The 23,064-nt window shown below is 32.2% G+C and overlaps 4 protein-coding genes across 4 annotated transcripts; 2 read left to right on the top strand and 2 right to left on the bottom strand.

The window, feature by feature from the left end:
• Positions 1 to 324: 324 nt before the first annotated feature.
• LOC103578066 (BTB/POZ domain-containing adapter for CUL3-mediated RhoA degradation protein 3) lies at positions 325 to 2,886 on the bottom strand. The gene is made up of 4 exons (XM_008559016.3): positions 1,963 to 2,886; positions 1,529 to 1,841; positions 1,269 to 1,467; positions 325 to 1,026 (listed from the first exon to the last, which is right to left on the bottom strand). Exons 1-4 carry the CDS (start codon positions 2,321 to 2,323, stop codon positions 823 to 825), a joined length of 1,077 nt encoding a protein of 358 aa, XP_008557238.1. The 5' UTR covers positions 2,324 to 2,886; the 3' UTR covers positions 325 to 822.
• A 710-nt stretch (positions 2,887 to 3,596) lies between these two features.
• LOC103578065 (intraflagellar transport protein 20 homolog) lies at positions 3,597 to 4,722 on the top strand. The gene is made up of 3 exons (XM_008559014.3): positions 3,597 to 3,920; positions 3,984 to 4,138; positions 4,609 to 4,722. The coding sequence occupies exons 1-3, from the start codon at positions 3,797 to 3,799 to the stop codon at positions 4,720 to 4,722; spliced, it is 393 nt and encodes a 130-aa protein (XP_008557236.1). The 5' UTR covers positions 3,597 to 3,796.
• On the bottom strand, positions 4,719 to 7,915 carry LOC103578064 (probable protein phosphatase CG10417). The gene is made up of 3 exons (XM_053742834.1): positions 7,555 to 7,915; positions 5,773 to 7,422; positions 4,719 to 5,509 (listed from the first exon to the last, which is right to left on the bottom strand). The coding sequence occupies exons 1-3, from the start codon at positions 7,663 to 7,665 to the stop codon at positions 5,270 to 5,272; spliced, it is 2,001 nt and encodes a 666-aa protein (XP_053598809.1). The 5' UTR covers positions 7,666 to 7,915; the 3' UTR covers positions 4,719 to 5,269.
• A 2,429-nt stretch (positions 7,916 to 10,344) lies between these two features.
• LOC103578076 (heparan sulfate glucosamine 3-O-sulfotransferase 5) lies at positions 10,345 to 21,592 on the top strand. The gene is made up of 3 exons (XM_053737045.1): positions 10,345 to 10,433; positions 20,154 to 20,721; positions 20,927 to 21,592. Exons 1-3 carry the CDS (start codon positions 10,345 to 10,347, stop codon positions 21,590 to 21,592), a joined length of 1,323 nt encoding a protein of 440 aa, XP_053593020.1.
• Positions 21,593 to 23,064: the final 1,472 nt, after the last annotated feature.

The following is a 23,064-nucleotide window of genomic DNA, read 5'->3' as shown; positions in this document are numbered from 1 at the left end:
ATTTCGATTATTAACAATCGATACCCAGAATTTTCATTTAGCGCCAATTTAAAATTTTTAAATTTCGCGCCCTTACTAAAATTTATTTTTTTAAACAAAATTTCAAGTTTTTAGTAATCAGTAATTAAAATAAATGATAATTAAAGTAAAAAAATGTAATTATTTATTAATAAATTGTATTTATTAAAATACCATGTAATTACATGACATCAATTGATTTTATTATGAGCAATTAAATATGCAATTATAATTAACAGTTAAACAATTGATATTTATATTTAAATATATATAAATATAAATAATTACCAGTGATTGTAACAATCTTATAATTAAATTCGACTATTAAATCTTTACTGTATATTTAATTAACGTCAATACGGATTCTATTTAAATTAATAATCATAAATTATTAATTATTAATTATTGTTATTATAAATTTACCCTGTCGCGAAAAATTGGCAGTATTTAATTTAAATAAAAAAGTAAATTAATGCACTTTGAAAATTTAATTAAAGAAAAACAAAAAAAAATATATAAATACGAACAATTAATAAATAAAAATAAATCTACATATTTTACAGAATTTAAATTATAAGTCCCATTAAAAAAAGTTAATTACTGTTTTATTAATAAATATGTTAACGTGTTTGGCACTTTGTCTGCTTGATAATTAGTGCGAATAAATAGTTTATTATTTATATTTATATTTACGTTTATTTTTTTTTATTTTTTATTTTTTCATTTAATATGAGCGCGAGTTTTTAAAGATCGGACCAGGCTCATGATAGCGGGGTGTGAAGGTGTCAGTACTGTTAGGGGGGGTCAGTTGGTATTTTGTTTGTTGGTACGAAGACGAGCTAATCCAGATCGTTCGCCCTCTTCTTCGTCGCTCGTGCATGGAGGCCCTCCACCCACGGCACCGCGGGACGATGTCGCTTGCATGAGTTCTTGGTCTGGACCATTGCGGTGCTCATACAATAATATATTTAATGTCTCCTCATAAATTCTAGCTTCTGGAAACTCCACCTATTGAAATAAACAAAATTTTAATTTAAATTTTTACCCGATAGCCATCGACTTGACGCAAGTTTACCATCAAGTTGACAGCAATTTGCTGGTAAAATTCAAGACTGCCAGCAATTACTGTCGAGGTGTCAAGTTGATGACAACTGAGACAAATTTTCTGACAAGAAACTCTGGCTATCAGGATCTTGATCCCGCGAATTTTAAAATTACTGGTGGAAAATTAAAAAAAAAAAATAAATTACCTTAGTGTGTTTTTTATCAGTAGTGTAAACAATTGAATGACAACAAACTTCTCCAACTTTTCTACCATGACCGTAAAAAGTCCAGCAGCAAATTTCAATAGAACCGATCACATCTTTGATAAATAAAACTCTTCCATTAAATCTCAGAGACATTTTATCAAAGAGCTCAATATTTTTTAGTAAATTATCATCTGAGGTGCTGAAAAAAATAAACAACTTTGAATATCAGTCCCATAAATCTTTAATAAATAAATAAATACCTAGTATATGAATATTTATTGTTGTGTCTATTGATAAGTAATTTAACAACTGGTTTGGTGGTGCTGCTGATGAGCAATTGCTCTTCTCTTTGGGAAGTTATCAACGCGACTCGACAAATAGGTTCGGCTTCGCGTTCTTTTCGTAGCAGAGCTTGTTCACATGATTCAGCCAACTCGCTGATGCAGTAGTACTTCGCTTCAACAAGTAGCTCTGTTATTTCTTTAGTACTTTCTGGTAATGCTACTGATCCATTGCGCAGGAAGTTTAAAATTGTACCAAAGTGTTTGCCACATCTGTCAATTAGTATCCAGCCTAAAGAAAAATAAACAATTACATGAATAATTCGTGTATTTGTGTTTGAATTTTAACAAAAATTCAAATTTTAATCTGTCACTGCAACAGGATTTTGTCAGATAATAAATAAATAAAATACCTTCTGAATCAGTATGAACATCCATGCGACCACTGAACATCGCACGTAACATCGTGTCATGTTTTCTCAGTGTACTGATCGTCGTGTAGTGCAACGACCCTCCGATATTCAACTTTACATACTCAGAGGGGTAACGAATAACTGGACGATGATCGCCGGACATAACGCCGCCGTTGCTGTTGCTTGTGGTGCTGGTGCTGACAATCAGAGCCGCTGGTGAAGAGGTTAGAGTCGATGATGTTGACGGTGATGTCAGTGAAGAGGCTGAGGCTGATGATATTGCCAGCAGGGCCAGAGGTTCTGATGTCGTCGGTGATGATGACGACGATGCCTCGATTTTATCTGGTGTCACAATAAACATTTAATATCCACGAGCAACGTGCGCACGTTGCTTTATCAGTCTTGCTCTGATATTTATCACCAGCTCTACCTATTTATTTATGTATTCTTATTATTATTATTGTGATAATTATAATTAGTGATTATAAAAACTAGTCTACGTGACACTTGGCCATTTTAAGTCTCTAGTTTACGTTATTTAAATAATTAATTGTACACTTGGTAAAATTATCATGTTTTTGAATCCATGTCCATATTGATGGATTTTTTAAATTTAATTATATTTAGTAACTTGGGTAATTGGTGTATGAGTGTAATAACACAAGTTAATAAAATTTACTTGAAGTTAGCAACGATCAGTTTTTTTCTTATCCACCTGCTGGAAAACATGAGTGTGAATGTAGCAGACAGCTGTCAATTTAAACAATTTTTAAATAAGCGAAATAAATGTCCATTGAATAAAATGAAAAAATGCACATTCATAGAATTTGAAAATCAGCATGTGCATTTTTTTAATTTGGTTTATTTTTAAGTTTTTAATTTGTTTATTTGTAATTTTAAATTTGTCTGATATCCGCCATGTTCACACTCATTCGTAGGAGCATGAATGTAGCAGATGATACTAACGTTAGCCAACGTCTAATAATTTTTTAATTTTTTTTAGTAACTATAAATTATAAAAAATAAATTTTTTTAAAAATTTCACTTACAGTTTTTTAAATTTTCTGCATGTGCATATTATTAGTTTTTTTTTTTTTTTTTAAGTCAATTCATTGAAAATAAAATTTAAAAATTTTAAATTGTCTACCAACTTCAGGATCATGTGTAGCAGACATCAGACAAATTTAAAATTATAAATAAGTTAAAGTAAATATATATATATTGTTTAAAAAATTTTTTAACAAAAACTTTTTACGAAAAAAAAAAAAGGTAATAAAGATAAGGACAAGAAGAAAGGGGACAGAGGTAAAGACGAGGATAAAGACAAAGAGGCAACAAATTTAAAACTTAAAGAAACACTGTCATCTAATAACTCTAGCCCAAGTCTTGAACCGACGAATAATAATGAGTTTCTATATCCATAAAAATGTCATATTTTTTTTTTTTTTTTATTAAATCCGGTAATTTATTATGACAAGTTTTTCATTTAGATTTACTTGTAATTAGATTGTAAATATATTTTATGTAAATGAATAAGGATAATAAATTTATACATATATATTTAATTTATTTACACATATCATGGGAAACTGTGTCATAGACATCCGCCTGAAAATAAAATAGGTGTTTTGATAAAACAAAACAATGCGCAGCACACAACTGCGCAAGTTACAATTATCAATAAAAAAAAATATCAAAACATAGCAACCCCAATTCTGTAGTTTACTAATAAATATATTGTATATTTTTATATAAAAGTATTTAAAATGATAAGAATTTAAATGAATAAATTTATCTTGTTAGTAGTTAATTAAATCTTTGTATATAAACAACAATGGCGGATTCGTTAGCGAAATACGGATTATTTGTTGACGATTTATGTAAAATCCGTATTTTAGAACCCGAAATTACAACTCAGAGTGACAAATTAAAAGACGAATGTCACGATTTCGTAAGCAGTAAGTGTGAATTTAAACAAGTGACACTTGAAAGGTTTATAAATAAATTTTTTAATTTAATAGAAATAACAGAATTCAAAAAAAATTCCGAGCGGTTCATAAATCTGCTGGACAAATTAGCAACGGAAGTTGAGAAAGAAAAAATGCGTACCATTGGCGCCAGAAATTTATTGAGTTCCGTTGAGAAACAACGTGACGTACAAAAACAAAAGATCCAGGTTTATTTTTTTAAATCAATTGTTTACAGCCAGTTTTTCAAACCGGGTTTTTTTGAAATCCTGGTTTTAATTATTATTGCAAATATATTATTAATATATAGATATACTAGCACTATTAATTAAAACCCGATTTGAAAAACTGGTCCCTATTTCTGATGCTGTCGTTAGTCAACTAATAATTATTTGATTTTTTAAAAACATTAAATTACAAAACAAAAATATTTTGAAAAATTGCACCTATAGTTTTTTAAATTTCCCACAAATGCATTTTTTTAGTTTTTTTTTTTTCGTAATTGAATCGTTAAAAAAAATCAGGAATGAGCGTGAATGTGGCAGACATCAGACAAATTTAAAATTATAAATAAGTAAAGTAAATAATTAAAAAATGTCTGCTACATTCACGCTCATACTTCAGAAACATCCGAAATCATAAAATATAATAACTCATTTTTTTTTTTAAATTTTTCTAGGCGATGATAATTGAAAAAACAATGGAACTAGAAAGACTGAGAGTACAGTACGACTCATTGAAAAAAATCGAACTCGAACAACTCGAAACAATTGAACATTTAACTATCAATTAATATCAACACACCACATTTTTTTATTAAATATTTTTTAATTAAGACAGTAAAAATATTAAATTAATTTAAATCAATAATTATCAACTATTTTTATTATTATTATTAATATTATTATTAGATTTTTCAAAGGCACATTTAAATTCTCTGCCAACTTTCACACGAAAAAAACAAAAAAATTTTAAAATAAAGTTTATTTAAAAAAAAGAAAAAAAAAATTTATTAATTAATTATAAGAAAACTCATCGTGTTACAAATATAAACCCTATTGTCTAGATTTATTTACATTTACATATTAATTCTAATAAACGTTAAATCTAGAGAACATCGTAACCAATTAAGTGGAGCAGTCAAGTAATTAATTAATTGATTGGTTTAATCAATTATTGTACTGAGTATAAATTGTTAGACCTTTTTTTAGGTAAAATTTATATAAAAATAAAACAAAAGCTCCGCAACCGTAGATTTGAATTTAAAAAATGATAGTACGGTTAAATAAGAACAAAATAAGAAAAAAAAGTTTAGCTTCACTTAAAAAGAATTTGTTTGTTCAAACAGTTTCTACTTTAGCCCGTTTGCATTCGTCCGCGGGTTCAGTTGGTTCGGTTTGTTCGTTGGAGTCCGCGGGCGACAGCGGCCTCTTCTTGGCAGTCAGGTTGTTGGTATCCTCAATTTTTTCTGAATTTACATCTGCTGGTTTAGACGATTTGAATTTAACGATAACTGCGGTCATATTGTCGCATCCGGTTCCGTCCCCGCAGGTGTCCGGCGCCAAACAGTGATCGAATAACTGAAACAATTAAAAGTTAATTAATAATTTCCATTTTCATAAAAATAAAAAATCAATAAAAAACAATAATAAATTAAATTAAATTAAAAGTTTTACCAACTGGTAAAATAAATAATGAAAATGTTTTAGTGAAATAACAAGTTGATTTAAATTTTAATTAAAAATTTCTCAATTAAAAACTTTAATTAAATATCTATCGGCGGCTAAATATTTATTCAATAATTATAATAATAATCAATAATAATTAAAAAAAAAAAAATTACCTCTTCGCAGATGCTAGACAAGCTTTTATTTTCTGTGTTAATTCTCTCCTGGACAAATTTTACAACTTCTGCGCTGGTCATAAAATTCCAAATCCCGTCGCAGGCGAGTATCAAAAAATCGTCTCTCTGCGGGTCAACTTTAACGTGTCTGACATCAGGCATCGCGGAAATCATCTGATCCTGAGCTGGCAGCTTAGTGTTTTGCTTGTACGCGTGGTCGCCTAGTGCGCGGGACAAATTTAGCCCACCATTGACTCTGCCATCAGCAGTGACTTTTCCTCCGGCATTGACAATCCGCTTCATCTCGGGATCATCCTCTGGCTTGTGGTCAAGACTGAGCTCGAGCGCTTGTCCATCGCGACAGAGAACGCACCTGGAATCTCCAGCATTCGCTACGTACAGATCGTCTCCCTGAAGAATAGCAACGACGGCAGTGCAACCGCTGTCAGAGCCCGGCTCTTCATTGACAGTAATATCTCCGTCGTCCATATCATCTTCATCATCCTCCTCATCCTCGTCGTCGTCTTCATCAATTTCGTCACTGTCGTCAATTTCGTCAGTGTCACTGGCACTCTCAGGACCATCAAAGTTCTCGTCATTTTCATCCTCATCGTCATCGTCATCGTCCGAGTCAGTTATCGGAGTCAAAAGACTGCGGAAAAATGGTTCTATTAATAATCTACGTCCAACGCTACTGATTCCTTCTTGACTTGTCTCTCCATTCTCCAGTGTCGAGCTGCTAGTGACGTTATCATTATTTTTACCATCTTCGTCTTTAGTCTTAACTTTTAATTCCGAGCCATTAACTTCCTTATTGTCGGCAGTGTGCTCCGTTTTACTGGGAGAGACTTTAGTATCTGAGTCCTCAGAGCTATCTGGCATGTCAGCGTTATCTTTAACCGTCTCCACTTTCCCATCCTTTACAGCCTCTCCAATTTTATCATCAGCTTTAACTGGTTCACTTACCTTACTATCTAATTTATCTGACTCTTTTTTATGGGCGACTTCCCCGTTGCTTGTACTGGTCGTCGAGTCAAGAGTTTGTTCAGCTTCGCTACTTTTAGGACTTTCAACTTTACTTTCATCACCAGGACTAGGACTAGGACCAGCACCAGCACTACCAGCAGCACCAGCACTGGATCCATCAGACTGACAAGAGCTGCTGACATCAGCTTCATTTGAGGACGTGGAAGAGCACCCAGCAGAAGGATCCCCGCGGTCTTTCGTTCTACGGCAGCGTATAAGTGGACTGGAGATTATCCTCTTGCCAAACCTGTCAGCGCCAGCTTGAGTATCAGCCAAGTACTTGGCCATCACCTGCTCCAATGGCATCTCAGCCTCTTGCTTCAGGTTGCTGACATTGTCCTCGTCGTCAGTCTCCGCCTCTTCTTTAGTTTTTTCTGTCCCAGTGTTCTTAGATATTTCCTTCAAGACTTTAATGATCTCCGGAGTTGCCAACGTCGCATCAAAACCCAGGAACGCGTCGATCAACGCCTGTCGTATGTCACCACGTTTGTAAGCTTCCGTTTCTTTGATAAATTCTGGTAATTTTTTAGCACAATAACTCGCGACTTCATGACCACCATGACCATCATAGACAGCAAACAGCGACACGTTTTCGTCAAAGTCAATGCAGCAGTTGTGAGCGTCCTGTTAAACGTCAACAAAAAATAAATTAGTCAATTGATCCCAGAGCATCCAGATCTCCATCCACTTTACTATTATTTTTAACTTAAATTAATTAATTAATTAATATGTTAATTATGTAGTATAAAAAATTACCTCTTGACTTATTCGCCATCCTTGCATAGAACTCGCGCCAAATGCCACATTTTTACCAGAATCATCAGTGGACTCCTTTGTGGTTACCGGCTCCGACAAATACGCGCCCATTTTTATTTCTGTTTTCAATACAATGCCACAAGTTTAGATTTTAATAGACAAATAAAAAATAATCCAACTCACAAGTTAATTATTACGTTTTTTTTATGCACTATTTATTTAGTTACTTTAATTAGTGGTAGTTATTTATTTAATTGGACAATGAGCCGTTAACTGGACTCCATGACCGGTTTTTAAAGCAACTCGTAACAAATGCTTGCTTGCTTGCTTGTTGCAAATATGAGCTAATGCTAATATCCGCCATTACGCTGTGCCTCCACTCGGTTTACAATTCGTGCTGGCCTCTGCACGCGCCATTTTTTACCGCCAATATTTGAATTTTGTAAGTTGATTTTTTTATTAATTTAAAATTATGTAATAATAATTATTATTGATAATTAAATATAAATATTCAAAATTACTTGTTTTAAATGTCTAGAAATTTGAATAATATAGATGGCGCGACTTTTGCGCGGCAATATTTGAATTCTGTGAGCCAATTATTTTTATTAATTTAAAATTAAATATCAATAATAATTATTATTGTTAATTTAATATAAATATTCAAAATTACTTATTTTAAATATCTGAAATTTGAATAATAAAGATGGCGCGGTGCGCGGCAATATTTGAATTTTATTAATTATTAATTTCTTAAATTAATTAACAATATGCAGTAATTTTTTTTAAAGATTAAAAAAATTTAATATACTTAATTACTAATTAAAAATTTAAATTTCAGTGCGTGCGCAGGTTTTTCCCGCCAATATTCGAACCTCAAAAAATACCTGAAATAAATAAATGGGAAAAATAAATATAATGAATAAATATTGATAATTGATTTAAAAACTAAAATTATTTAACAAATCTATTTGTAGAATTATTTGAAATAAAATATTTGAATAGTCGACGTAAGGTCAGAGGTGAAGTTGCGTAGTAGCGTTTATCGATTTTACCCCAAGCCAGCGGTATGTATACAATCCACATTTTTTATTTTATTTTAAAAAAGTTTATATTTTATTACGTACAATTGAACATCACTCAGACTCGATAATAAAAACTGTTATATTTTATGTCACGGGCAATTACGAGCTGAGCAAAATTTTATGTCATACAAGTGTCAGATTAAAAACAATAATGCATATTTGTATATCTATATATACATCCATGTATATAAATTTAGTTGGCACAATAGCAAAATAATATAATTCAATAACTAATCCCAGAAGATTGTTTACCCGTACGTTGATCTTGGCAAGTGTCCCAGGAATATTTTTCACTCCAGGTTACCAGCAGGGTCATCAACCAGAGAGTTATCTCTCATCTAGTTATTAAAAAAAAACCAACAAAGTCCATTGAATAATCTTTAATAGCTTCTTCTTGCTCGAGCTCTTTTTCAAGCTCGAGCTCTTGTTCCGGCTCTTCTTCTGGCTCTTGATACTCCAAAAAAAAAATAAATTAAATGCATAAAAAAATAGTAGCGAGATGACATGAGGGTTGATGAGGGTGCTCCGATTATTCGGCTAGTCTCCATCAGGGAAAAAAAAAACCCGAGGGGAGGGCTTGAGCTGGGGAAATTTAAAACAGATAGCCGGGTTGTGCGCGGGCGCAGCTCTCCAGCAAGCTCTCATGTCGGCTGAGACTTTGGCTCCCGCCAGTTCTTTAATCAAGCTCAAGGTGCTCGGGGCACGTCCACCTTCGGCTGGTCGCGCTTTAGCGCAGAACCGCTTAATATTTATATCACATCATATACTTATATATAATATATTATTACACATTTGATATACTCATCTAGTTAATCGTATGCCGACTCAGTCGAGCTCCCGAGTCCCGCGTGTCCCGTCAAAGTTTAAGTGTCTGATAAAATCCTCATTATCCAGTAATTTGTGAAAGTGGATTTTAATTGACGAAGTGATGACCTTGGAGTCCCTGGTAAATATTTATTAATTAATAATAATTACTACTGTCATTATTGCTACTACATATAATTATAATCATTGAAAAAAAAAAAAAAAAAAAAAAAAAAAGTTGGAGTTAATTTGCACAATTAACTTTTTTTCGACTCAAGTTGTAAAGTTCGGTAGTTATTTTTTATTTTATTTTTTTCAAGTGGTTAGAGATCGATTACTGGACGAAATTACCCTCGCCTGAGTACTCGGTTCCTTAGTTTGCACATTTCGAGTGAAATACTCGTACTTTGCTGGGGTATGAGTTTAACTGTATCCTCACTTTTACCCCATACCAGATTCAAACCCCCCACTTCTGCTTCTTGCTCTTGTTGTATACTCCAGACTAGACGCCGTTTAAATTTATGTGTACATGTGTACATGTTCTAGTAAAACTAGTTAACAGTAACATGTATAAATATATACATATATATTGAAGCTGTAGTAAGTTAAGTACAAGTATTGTAAGACACGCATCTTGCGTTGCCATGAAATGTTACCATCAAATGAGATTGATAACTAAATACCACGAATCAGGATTTATTTTTCCATATGTTATGTCTTGTTGTAACCCAAGGCAACCTAAACTTTAGTAATAATAATAAAAATAATAATGATGATAATAATAAAATGTAATGGCTGGTAAAAGATGAGATTGTAGGTCTGACAAATAGCGCTGACGTTGTGCATTTGGCGATAGCTGTCGACATGTAGTAGGTTTTAATATGAAGATACGTCGAAAAGGATGTCGGATCCTTTCCAGTCCAAGGATGGGGTGGAATGGAATATAAGTAAAGAGCAAGTTGAAATGAGAGAAGTATCTCACTTGAGAAAGTACCATTAAACGGGCTCTTTTCTAAGCTACATGAGCCAGGATGAGGATCCAGCCAGCCCACGTCCACTAAGACGCAGGTATCAACAAAAAGAAAAAAATAAAAAAAAGTGTAAAATAGAGCGGATTCAAGACTAAATCCTCGTCTTGGCGCGTGGTAGTTTTTTTTATATTTTACGAGACGATCCGACACGTTCCGCTTTGTGACTCATGCCGGTGTTCCAGTTGGAAGTTCTTTAACCACCACCGGAAAAACTTTTAAGTCTTTACTGTTGCTTTTATTTTCCTATAGGTCATTTGTTATGATTCGCTTGCTGGTTTATTTATTTATGTTGTGTATTAAGTGATAATAATAACAGCAATTTGGATAAAAAATTTTAAACGAAGTCAATTAATCCGAAGTAAAAAAAGTTTGATGGAAGCATTTGGTTCGTTGGCCTCGGGATCGAGTACCTCAAGCTCTTCACTCTCTAGCAGCCCTTGCTCTTCTTTATGATCTCTCTCTTTCTCTCTCTCTCTTGGTAGAGAACTCGGAGGGTAGTTTACCCCGGCCACGCTGCACTGGCTCGAATGCAGGCCGCTCGCACATCCGCTGTAAACTATCGCGTTTATATATCGAGGGCAATAGCAATAGAGTAGAGTAGAGACGGTGGATGTTGAAGGGTATGGTTTTGCAGCACCAATACCTACGGGGTAAATACACTCGCAGTTGCACAATATCGTATAAAGTTCACTCATACCCAGTACCTCCAACAACAACAACAACAATAATAATAATAATAATAACAGTAACGGGCAGTAACAGCAGCAACAACCTAATGGAAGCTTTGAAGCTTGCACGTTTTCCAATCGCGATCTCGCGACACGATAAAAATAATATTAAACAATAAATTTATAAAATTTTATATCGGAGATAAATCTTTGTCTTGAGTTCACTACAAAGTTTAATAAATTTAATGCCGTGTCTTGGCACTTTTATTTCCATAAAGAGGGTAATGACCTATGGGAATTTACTTTGAAATATATTTAACATTTAATTTTCTCAACAGGAGATGAGATTGCTTGTGGGTGTGCGGGGTGTGCATCTGTATATATATGTATCTATGTATATGTATGTATATATATATTAATACACGTGTGTTGTGTAAGTGCAGGTGTTAGAGAGTTGAGAAGACGTGATGTCGATTGAAGATCCGTTTCCTCTTTCCTTTCCGTTTTATATCGCTCTAAAACTCGGACACATTTCGATTCCATTTTAGATTTTTTTTTTATATTATTTCACCTGACAACTTCATCCTCGTGGCTTATCATCGAATTTCATTTTATTTTTAAATTTATTTTGCCAGCGAATGAAAATCAACAATTTCCAGTCACGTTTTTTATACATTTTTATTTTATGTTTTTTTAACAAATGTAGATATATATATATAATAATATTTAGTTGCAAAAGTACTTTTTAATGATAACATTTTAAATTAAATAACTATTTCAGTGAATTTAGTTATTTGTATTTATGAAAAAAAAAAAAAAAAAAAAAAAAAAAAAAAAAAAAAAGAATTGTGTCCGTATCAAAACATTTAAAATGTTATATTTACATTTCCTTAGTTTCCATATTCAATTTACATAAATTTGAATTTTAAAAATATAGATTTTAAATTAAAATTATTTCACCTGCGCGGTTTGGATTTCTTTTTTTTTTTTTTTTTTTTTTTTGACTTTCGACTGTGGGCTATTGTCGGTTACTTTTTTTAACTGTCGTGCATAAAATTGCGGGAAAAAATTTAAAGTTTATTTTTATTCTTAAAGTTTATTTATGATACTCTTGAGTCACTGCGTCGGCACATGAACGTTTGGTTTAATTTTTAATATCAAATCGTCAGTAGTGCAGTCACGTATTTCGTGTTAAAAATTCAGAACTTACGACGGGCTTATATACATATATATATTATTATTATTATATATCTATATCTATATAAAATTATAAATTACACTTTGTTACAGGCCATTAAAAATTTTCTTTTGTCATAAAATAAAAATGCTCTCGAGTATTATGAGTAGAAAAAAAAATTTCTTTATCAATTGTCGGCTCTTTGGTATCAAAAAAAAAATTACAGTCTTATAAAATACGCCATGTGAAAAATTAAATCCTGGAAAAGAAAAACTTTAATTTATTTTTTATTAAAATTTCATAAGAATTTATCATAACTCTTTAAGTATTAATTTTACATAAAAAAGTTATTAGACATTTTTGTAGATATTTTTATGGACTACAAAAAATGTCTCATAAAGTTTTTCGATATTTTCAAAATTTAAAAAGTTACAATCATTTTAAGTTATCAGTAAATTGAGGAATTTCATTTTTGTTATTAAAATTTTTAAAAAATCATTCATAACTCCCAAAATATTGATTTTACAGAAAAATCTTTTAATACAATTTTGTAGAGAATTTAATAGGCTACAAAAAATGTTTCATAAAATATATCGATAAATTGCATATTTAAAAAGTTATAGAGATTTAAAGTGATATCAGTCGCCTATATCAGAGAAAAAATTTTTTATTACGAATTAATTTTTCATCCCAAAAATTTTTTATGACTTTATAAAATAATGTGTCATATAAAGGACTAGATTCTGCACAAGAAAGCTCTGAAAGGCGAATCTATAAGTCAAACAGTTTCTCAATTATCAAGTCGAAAGTTTATTTATTATTAAAATTCCGATAAAACCACTGGTACAATAACGATTTTTTTAATGTTTGCATGTCCCACAAAGCGATTGTTCTCGATAAAGTCGTAAAAGTTAATAAAATTATAAATAAAAATTACCGGCCAAGGTTGTTTAAAAAAAAGAATCCGAAAACTGAAACCTTGGACACGAGATTGTCCAGACACACCCAAATGTGTTTTTTCATCAGCATTAACCGCCAGTAAACTAACATACGATTTTAGTGTAAATTAAAGTGGCGTATGAAACGCGATGGTAAAAGAACAGAGCAGCAGAAGTGAAGAATAAAAAGAAAAAAAAGTATATATAGTAATAATAATAAAATAAAAAATAAAGAGGAAGGAAATAAAAGGGATGATGGGAAAAATAAAAAAATGTAATAAGAAATAAAAAAGGTGAATCTCGTTATACCGTAGTCTCTTTTACTCAAAATCACCCTTTTTTTCTCTCTCTCCCTCTCATGCCGGTCTCCGGTCTCTCTTTGAGTCATTGCACTGGTTTAGCAACCCCGAGACGTGGATCGGGCTCTGTAACCAATTACCAGAGCTTCAATCAAGGTGTAATCAGCGGAGCGTACAACGTGGTCCGGATGGAAAATTAATTGTCCCACTCAAACTATTTTCCTATAATTAATTGCTACATGTCCAATAAATTATTTATTACATATTACATGCCATTATCTTATCGATAATTGTTTCTCTGATAACTGATGCTCTTAATCAGCTAAGCTTCGAAATTATTTATTTTTTTCCCCGATAAAACACTCGAGTAATTAAATATTTATTATTGTCATCAATTACATTTAATTGTAAATTATTAAACGAAATTAGTTAACAATGAAAATTTTATCAAAATCGATTTGCAATAATTTAATGAATAAATTTATTATTTAATTGTCTAATCAATGAATTATTTTAAGAATTAATTATATTTATAAATATCTGATATCAATTTTTAGATTTGAATCCTCTTACAGAAGCATAAATAATTAAATGGGATTGAAAAGTTCTTGTCAGCTTCTTATCACCCCTCCCTGAATTTATTTAATTATCAAAATAATTAAAAGATGAATTTTGAAATTAATTATGAACATTAATAAAGTTGAATTTTTTTTTTTGTATAAAAAAATGTTAGTGGCGCGTTGATCAATAATCTAAATTGTCCTTATACAAGAGTAGAGTATAAGAGAAAAAAAATCTAATTCGTTGAGTAGAGGGTTCTTAGGATTTTGTGGATAAAATATGACACATTATCTCGAGTAGGCAGAAAAGCCGCCTTGGGCAACCGTCGTGAGCCTCTTATCGCGATAAGGGAGACTACCTCTTATTTTTTATGCCTATATTGCCTCCTCTTTTGTGTACGCGGTGTATCGCGCATATCTGTGTTACAAAATACTATTTATTTAGATTATTAATCTTGAAAAATTAAGTCACTTATTTAAAAAAAAAAAAAAAAAACTAAAAAATATATTTATATATAATTTGAATAATTCATAAAGTTATTGAATTAGGAACAGTTAAAAATTGAAAGAAAAGTTTGGACTTGGCACTGAGCGGGGCAGCACAATGTGAATTCGTTAAATTGAATAAGTGTTTTCGGGTACACAGAGCAAGGACTGGATGGGCAACTGAGTGAGGACAGTTGAGGGTGAGGGATGTAGGCTTTTCAGCGGCTCAAACAGCTGCCAACGAATCCAATTGACCTCACTGCCACCGTTGTCTGGTGGTATTCCCTCGAGGGTCCTCTCTTAATCACCCTTGACCCGGTTCCCGTGAAATTGTGCATCCTCTTTCGTCTGTGTGCCTCACAATCTTTCGCATCTGCATCATCCACAATGACTCCTTAAAGGTCCTTGGCTTCATACTTGATTCGTCAAGAGCTAAGTACCCACTTGTTCCATACAAGACTTTGTTCTACTCCTGCACTATAGACACACTCGTATTACTCTGAGACTCGTATTGAGGGTTACCGTAATTTCGAGATTTTTAATTGTCTAAAAAAATATTTTTCCTCCCCCTTTCTCTCCCTTCACTTCTTTGTTCAAGTGGTCGGCAAAGTAAATTATTTTTATTGTTATTTTGTAGAAATTTTTTGTCGAAATTAGGTCGCGATTTTTTTTTTTCACGTATGGTTTTTTTTGCTTGTTTACATAAAAAAAAATTTGTATACAATAATAACTAAATAAATGCTGTATAACGAGTGTAAAACTATTGCAGTATGAAAAAATAAATTTACATAGGGCGCAAATAGAAAAGTTTTGGTTTTTCACGCTTCAACGCTTTACCCTCGACGACTTTGTACTATACCTTGTCTCTAGTTCTCGAGTTTGGTTTTTTTACATCGCATTACATCTATATCTATCCAGTGAAACAAAAATGTCGACCTGAGTTTTAAAAAAAAAGGTATAAAAAATTAAAGAGAAAAAGTTTTTCAAGAAAGTGTCGAGAGCAAAAGCAAAAAGATCTCGGGGGAATATTTTACTTTGTGCTATACAAATTGCCGGACTATCGTCGAGAAAAACCATTCGTTTTTATTTATCTTACTGAAAAAACTACATAAATAAAAGTGAGTTTGATAAATATACAGAATCATTATAAAAATTATTAAAAAATTAATTTTCTTTAGTTACGTGGTTGTCACTAATTTCGATGCAATCTAAAAAATAATTATTATCGAACAATAAATTTTTTTCCGGGTACGAAAATAAAAATAACAAGTAAAAAGTTGAATTAAATGCCAGAGCAAGTAGTTGATCCAAGTTATGTCGCGACGTGCTTACTTCATTTAAACTTGTCTATTTATTTTTATCTTTTAAAAGTTTATCAACATTTTTTAATTATTTTATTTTATCAGCTAAACTAAATCTTTAAATCATTTACACTCCCACAACTACCGAGACTTTATTAATAATTTACATTTTTTAATTTAATCATTTTAGATTTTTTTTTTCCCGCTGACAAATTACCAAACTCAATTTTTTTAAAATTACGCGGGTTAAATTCGGAGTAAATGACTGCGTATTTATTTAATTCCCTTGGAGTAAAATTCTCTCCCGATTTTTTACTGTGTAATTAAAAATTTTAAATAAATTTAACGTCGCCGTTAATCATCTTACGACATTTAAAACTGCAATTAAATGTTTACTCACCTGCCCACGGGTCAGAAACTAAAAATGTCAAATAAATTCCAGTCTCTGAAAGCTAAAAACCAATTATTTGTCCATACCTAAACTTTCATTCGAAAACAAGCAGCTTAATCTTCTGTAAACCTGAAATAGATGAATTTTGTCCATCAATAATTTATTTATCAGAAATAACCATCAGGAAATTACCTAAATTTAATTACTAGCAAACGTTTCGTCAGCTTACAGCAAATTAAGACAACCCAAATCAACCCTCCGTCGGACGTGAAAAATGTCCGCTGACATTTACGATAAATTAAAACCCACCGCACAATAAATAATTCAAGGCATTGTGCGACAAATATATTAGCAAATATTAAATATACCAGAGCGTGGGTAATTAAGTAGACATTTAATTGGTAAAAAATCTTTTTGCGCTGGTGAAGATAAAAGTTAAGTCTATATTAAAGGGAGTGCATAAAATTGTACGGCATACGGCATATGGTATAAAGAGGATCGAGCTCTACTCGTTGAAACATCAAAGTGCCGACAGTACTTTGTCGTAGCGTAGACTTAAACTTGCTATGTACGTCGTAGGTCGTAGGTCATACGTACAGTAAAGCAAATAGTGGATCTAGGTGTAGGTGGAGATGGCGGTGAAGTTCCTAGTGGAAGTAGAAGTAGACGAAGTTAACGAAGTGGGAGGAAGGGGGGGGGGGTGTAAATGTAAGTGTAGATGTATATGCAGGTATGGGTATGGGTATGGATGGGATATAAATGAAAAGGTCGAAGAAAGTTGAGTAAAGCAAAGGCAAAGAGGTAAAGAATAATTGAGCAGCGAGTGTGTGGTAGATGAGTATGGAATTAAATGTATGAGTTGTAAAGTAGGGATTGTGGAGACGGTAAATAATTGTGTACATGTAGATCTGTGTATAGACTATGGCGGACTATAGGATGGTGAAAAGGTGCGAGGTCAGGTCGATCGCGACTACTGGGTACTTGGGTTGAGACCTTGACTCACAATACACGACACGGGAAAAACGCGCAGTCGCGTTGTTATATTACCTATCATGTAGTACACCCCGCACTACATACTACACACTACATACTACTGAGCTGGTTATATAGTATTTATGTGGATTGTCGAGTGTATGGTAGTACTATGACAGCTATATAGTCGAGGTCCAATCGGGATATACTATCAAGTAGTAGTAGTAGTAGTAGTAGTAGTAGTAGTAGTAGTAGTAGTAGTCGTATGGAGCTAGAGTGTAAGCATCCTACGCCTTTGCCACTTTTGGAACCACGTGCCACGGTATCAGACGTAATCAATTGACTCGAATTCCCCTGACATTTCTAAGTGCTCATACCTATATGTTGAGTGGGAGTGGGAGGAGGAGGGGGAGGAAGAAAGGGTGGGTTACTTCCTATAGTTAAGCTTTTTCTCGGTAGTCAATAGTTGAAAATTAGCGGGAACAAGGCTATATAATCTAATTCTTTGCTTCGGCTCATCTTATTTTTTGCTTGATATCATCTTATTATCTGCTTGCTTACATTTTGAATGAGTTCCAATTTTTTAACAGAAATCGGTGATTGGGTTCTTGGGTATTTTTATTTGAAAATTACGTAATATCAATTTTCAAAAATCCTATTGGGTAATTTTGATGATTTTTTTTAAAATCGATGCTCTAGAAGCAAACTCAAAAATGAACATCAATTTGTTGTTACCTCCCAATGTCCGAGTTAATTTAGATAAATATTTTCCATAATAATCAGCTGAGGAGTAAAAAATATATGAGATGTACATAAATTTTGAAAAAGCAGATTAACCTTTACTGAGTTATTTTATTTACGGAACAAAAGTTAACATAATCCAATTTCATTCGAAATGAACAGTTATTTCATGAAGATATGGACTAAAATGTAAACCAGAAGCTATTTGCGGTTTAAATTGTATATTATTCACGGTGTCCTTGACAGACTACTCGCGAATAGATATCACACAGCACAAATGGGCTTTAGTCTATATATATATATGTATATAAATATATACAACTACAAGCTTAATCGAGTTTCGTCACAGAATTATATCTGTCTTACAACTTTACTCCGTCCTGCACAATGATAAATTATTAAAGTCCATTAAATTTTAAGAGACACTGATTTATTGATTTATCCCCGCGTATTCCGTTGATATTTTAGTTCAACATCTCCATTAATATTTAATCCCCTGAATAAATTAAATAAAATTTTATTATCCATATTTATACTCATGCATATACATGGGCATCTAAGTGCTTAAAAATGTATATATGTCCTGTTACAGAATCATAGAAGGATGTGAGAAAAAAGAGAAGAGCAAATGCCCAGCAAGGCTCGGCCTCGTCGTGAGTGGCCATCTGAGTCCCTCATAAATGTTTTGTAAGTTTTATTTTTCTTTTGCATATTTTTTTACTGTTATTGCGATTTAGTATGCATGTTTATTGCTAAATAACGACAATACATGTGTAATATATATAAGGGGGCATTTGATGGTAAAATTTGTCTCGGAGAAAAGAGAGAATAAAAAATCGATGTAGATTCCCGGGGGAATATGTTGAATATGTATTTCTGTAGTAAGCTCCTCAATTTTCACTGAGAAATGGCTTAGAGTCACGAACTGTAACGTCTTATGATAGTAACTTTGTGTATAAAAATCATTTTTTAGCTCAATCTCACATCAATCAACTTGAATCAACGTCTTAATGTCCAAAATAACTTTAAGAAATTGTTACCTGAAAAAAAAGTAAATAAGTAATTGCTTTTACTTTTTTATTATTCAAAATATATATAATTTCTACTTTTATTACCATAAATTACTGCTTTCTGTAATTTTTAAAAATTATGAAAAATTTTTTTAATTTTTTATTGAAATTAAAATTTATATTTTAATGTCAGGAGTTATTAAAAAATTTATTATTTGTTATTAATCAATACTCGGTAAAAAATTAGAAGTAAACGCATCAGGGTAAATGTGTCTACATTACACTCATGTGAACGCAGGGTAAATCCGGAGTGAATGTAGAGCAAGTGGTTGTTTATTTATTTAACTGGCTTGGAGTGAAATTCAAATTATCAGACAATTCAAATTACTGACAATTGTGGGATTTTTTTTAGCTGTTAAATTTGAAGAAAAAAAAAAACTAAAAATATGCACATGTAGAGAATTTAAAAGGCTACAAGTGCAATTTTTTAAAATATTTTTTTTTTTATAATTTACCGTTTTGAAAATAGTCAAAAAATTGACTCTATTTATCAGTGAATTTGCTGCCATTTTTTTAGAGGGCATGTATATCAATTACTCTGAGTACTAATTTAAAAAATAATTTAACTTAATAAATTAAAAAAGTAACCTGCTCTCTATTTTATTAATAAAAATTTTCTACCTCACAAATTAATTATATTTTGAACTTAAATATTATTCTGCTTCATTTGAATAAAAATTAAAAATATAATCTTTATAAATAAAGTTTAAGTTCACTTAATTATTTTAATTAACATCTCAAATTAAGTATATTAATTTTTTATATTTTAATCTGACATTTACGTAGAGTTTACCTTAAATATATAAGTAACATGTTTATAATATTGATTAAAATAAAAAATAAACTACCACTCGATTAACTTTATTAAATAATTATTAAAATAAATTCCTTGATAACTATATTTTAAATATTTATAATTATTCTTGTGCGTGCATAGATTTTCGTGTCGTAGATAAAATCTTTTAGAAATAATCACTACTGCTTAATTATCTGAAATTAAAATTAAATGAATAATTAATTTTTTTTTGTGAAAAATAATCTAAAAAAAGAAAAAACAATTGGATGTTAAAAAACAGGTGGATACCCCGCTCCGCCATGAGGCCGGCCGAGGGCGACACGTCGGACTGCATCCTGGTGGTCGGCGTGTCACGGCCAAAGTTAGCAGCGGCCTTTCTACTGGTAGCTCTAGTCTCGCTCTTCCTAACCTTCCACATCCTCTACGACAGCGCCGTGTACAGCCTGGACGCCGCAGCATCAGTCTTCGATTCCTCGGGTGAGATCACCAGCAACCAGCTCGACTCAATGTTGCCTCCTCACCAGCCACCCTCGTCGTCGTTCTCGTCTTTGTCTTCGCAGCCGTCTCCGAGTCTAGCCCTGTCACCCATCAGCAAGGCCCACTTCTCGCGCACGAATCGTCACCTGCCGCAAGCAATAATCGTCGGCGTACGCAAGTGCGGAACCCGTGCACTACTCGAGATGTTGTTTCTTCATCCCCAGATACAAAAGGCCGCTGGCGAAGTTCACTTCTTCGATCGCGATGATAATTATGAAAAAGGTCTCGAGTGGTATAGAAAAAAAATGCCCTACTCACTCAAGGGTCAAATTACTATTGAAAAAAGTCCTAGTTATTTTGTTACACCTGAGGTAAATATTTTTTTTACTATTACACCGTAATTACAACTTTTTTTTTTTGTAAAAAAATATTTTAGAATAAAAACTAAAGACTGACATTTAATTTAAAAAAAGAAACAAAGTTTGAAATTTTGAATTTTTTAAAAGTTGGCGCTTTAAATTTCCTGTAATAAATTTTAAAAATAATAGTAGTAATTTATAAATTTGTAATTGATAGGTACCAGAGAGGATAAGAGCGATGAATGCGAGTATAAAATTGCTGTTGATAGTAAGAGAACCAGTGACTCGAGCGATATCTGACTACACGCAGCTGCGTACGCGAGTGTTAACGACATCGACATCGTCTGCGGTAACGACGGCATCAACGTCATCATTATCGCGAGTGGGTTCCGGAGCTCCAGGAAGTGTAAGTGTCGTAACATCAACGACAGTCGACGAAGATAATCAACGGGGAACATCAACTCGGACCTTCGAAGAGCTTGTCTTGCGTCCCGACGGCAGTATAAACGAGTCTTATCGACCTATAACCATCTCCCTTTATCACAACTACATGCACCGATGGCTTGAGGTATTTTCACGTGAACAAATACTCGTGGTTAACGGAGATCAGCTTATTGAGGACCCATTGCCGCAGCTGAAACGGATTGAAATGTTCCTGGGTCTCGAGTCAAAAATCGGCAGACATAATTTTTATTTTAATCACACAAAAGGTTTTTACTGTCTGCGTAACGACACTGCGGATAAATGCTTGAGGGAGAGCAAGGGTAGAAAACACCCCCGTGTTAATCCCCTAGTTGTTTCGAAACTCAGAAAATTTTTCAATGAACACAATCAGCGGTTTTACGAACTCGTCGGCGAGGATTTGGGCTGGCCGGAGGAATAACATTACTCTTTTTTTTTTTTTTACTTTGTTAGTGGCTAGATTTTTTTTTTTTTGTTTATCCTTTTACTGGCGCCGGATCAAAAATTTTCGCTAGTTGATTTTATGGAAAAACTTTTATTCAGAGCTTTAAAATAGTCAATTTTAGATTTAATTGTTTTGGTGACTGGATCGAACCCATTCGACTTTTAAATAAAAGAGTCCGCGTTTAATTTTCTTTTTTTGGATGTGTGTTGATTTTAAAAATCAAGAATTGAAAAAAGTCATGGCAAAATTTCTTAGGACCCAAAGTAGACGGTTATAAAATTCCCTTTTGACATTATTTTTTTAAATGTCACTTACGCCTTCAAAATAAATATCCAGGGTAAAATGGGCAACTCAAAATTTTTTATAAAAAATTTAAAAATCTAAAGTTAATCTTGGAATTTTTTATTTTGAATATTCTAGCAGGAAATGACATTTAAGATAACAGACTCAATTATCTTCACTGTAATTAATTCAATTATTTACTTAACTTTCTTCTACATCAGTTATAAATTTTAAAATATGCAAACAAAAATTGCATGTCAGTTTAAAAAAATTAAATTTAACCCTGTTCATTTTGCCCCAAAATTTTTCCATGCCCATTTTGCCCTCCCCTCTTTTATTAAATAATTTTAGCATCAATTTCCCAATGCAGATACAATTTAAAAAAAAAAAAAACGCCGAAAAAAATGAAAAAAATTTTTAACGAGCAAAGTAGTCACGACTTTTTAATTACTGTAATTACAATTCTATTTCCGGTCTTCGGTTTAACTGTAGTTTTAAATAAAACTCTAAATCATAAACTAATTTTTCCATCAGTCTCCATTATATCTACAATTAAAACAACTAAATCATCTGCTACCAAAAATTATAAAATCTGCATAATTACAAAGCAAAGTCATGCGATAAATGTTCAATTAGTCTTTAGCTTCAGTCTCCAATTCCAAAGAACAAATCCAACTAATTTAATAACAACAATCATAGCCAACAAAAAAATCTAAAAAAAGAAAAAAAAAAAATCAACATACTCCGGTCACGGAAATTAAATTTTTAATCAGCATTAACTCTTACCGGCGTCAGTAATGCGATAATAATCTTTAATAACTTAACATGAGTTTAAAAAGGTATAAATAGTACATGTATGATATAGAGTATGAGGTATGAGCGTATACGCGGACACGAGGATGCTCACTCTGGCGTGTGATCAATGTTACGTCACGCAGACAACCCGACAACGACGACAGACGTGCCAGGTCGCCGTAAAATATTAAATAAATAAATATAATAAATATAATAATATTAATAATAATAATAGTATGTAATGTAAGGAGCTCTGAGTACTTAAATATCGATCTCCGTGGATCACATTGGTCCGTAAATCTTAAGGTTAAAACGTTGATATTAACAGATTTAATATTTTTATAATCCACATTGGAAGTTGTTATATCGTT

Source organism: Microplitis demolitor, chromosome 2, assembly GCF_026212275.2.
Source record: "Microplitis demolitor isolate Queensland-Clemson2020A chromosome 2, iyMicDemo2.1a, whole genome shotgun sequence".
Classification (NCBI taxonomy): Eukaryota; Metazoa; Arthropoda; class Insecta; order Hymenoptera; family Braconidae; genus Microplitis; species Microplitis demolitor.
The sequence above is the reverse complement of the archived record's forward strand: the minus strand, read 5'-3'. Positions and strand labels throughout refer to the sequence as shown.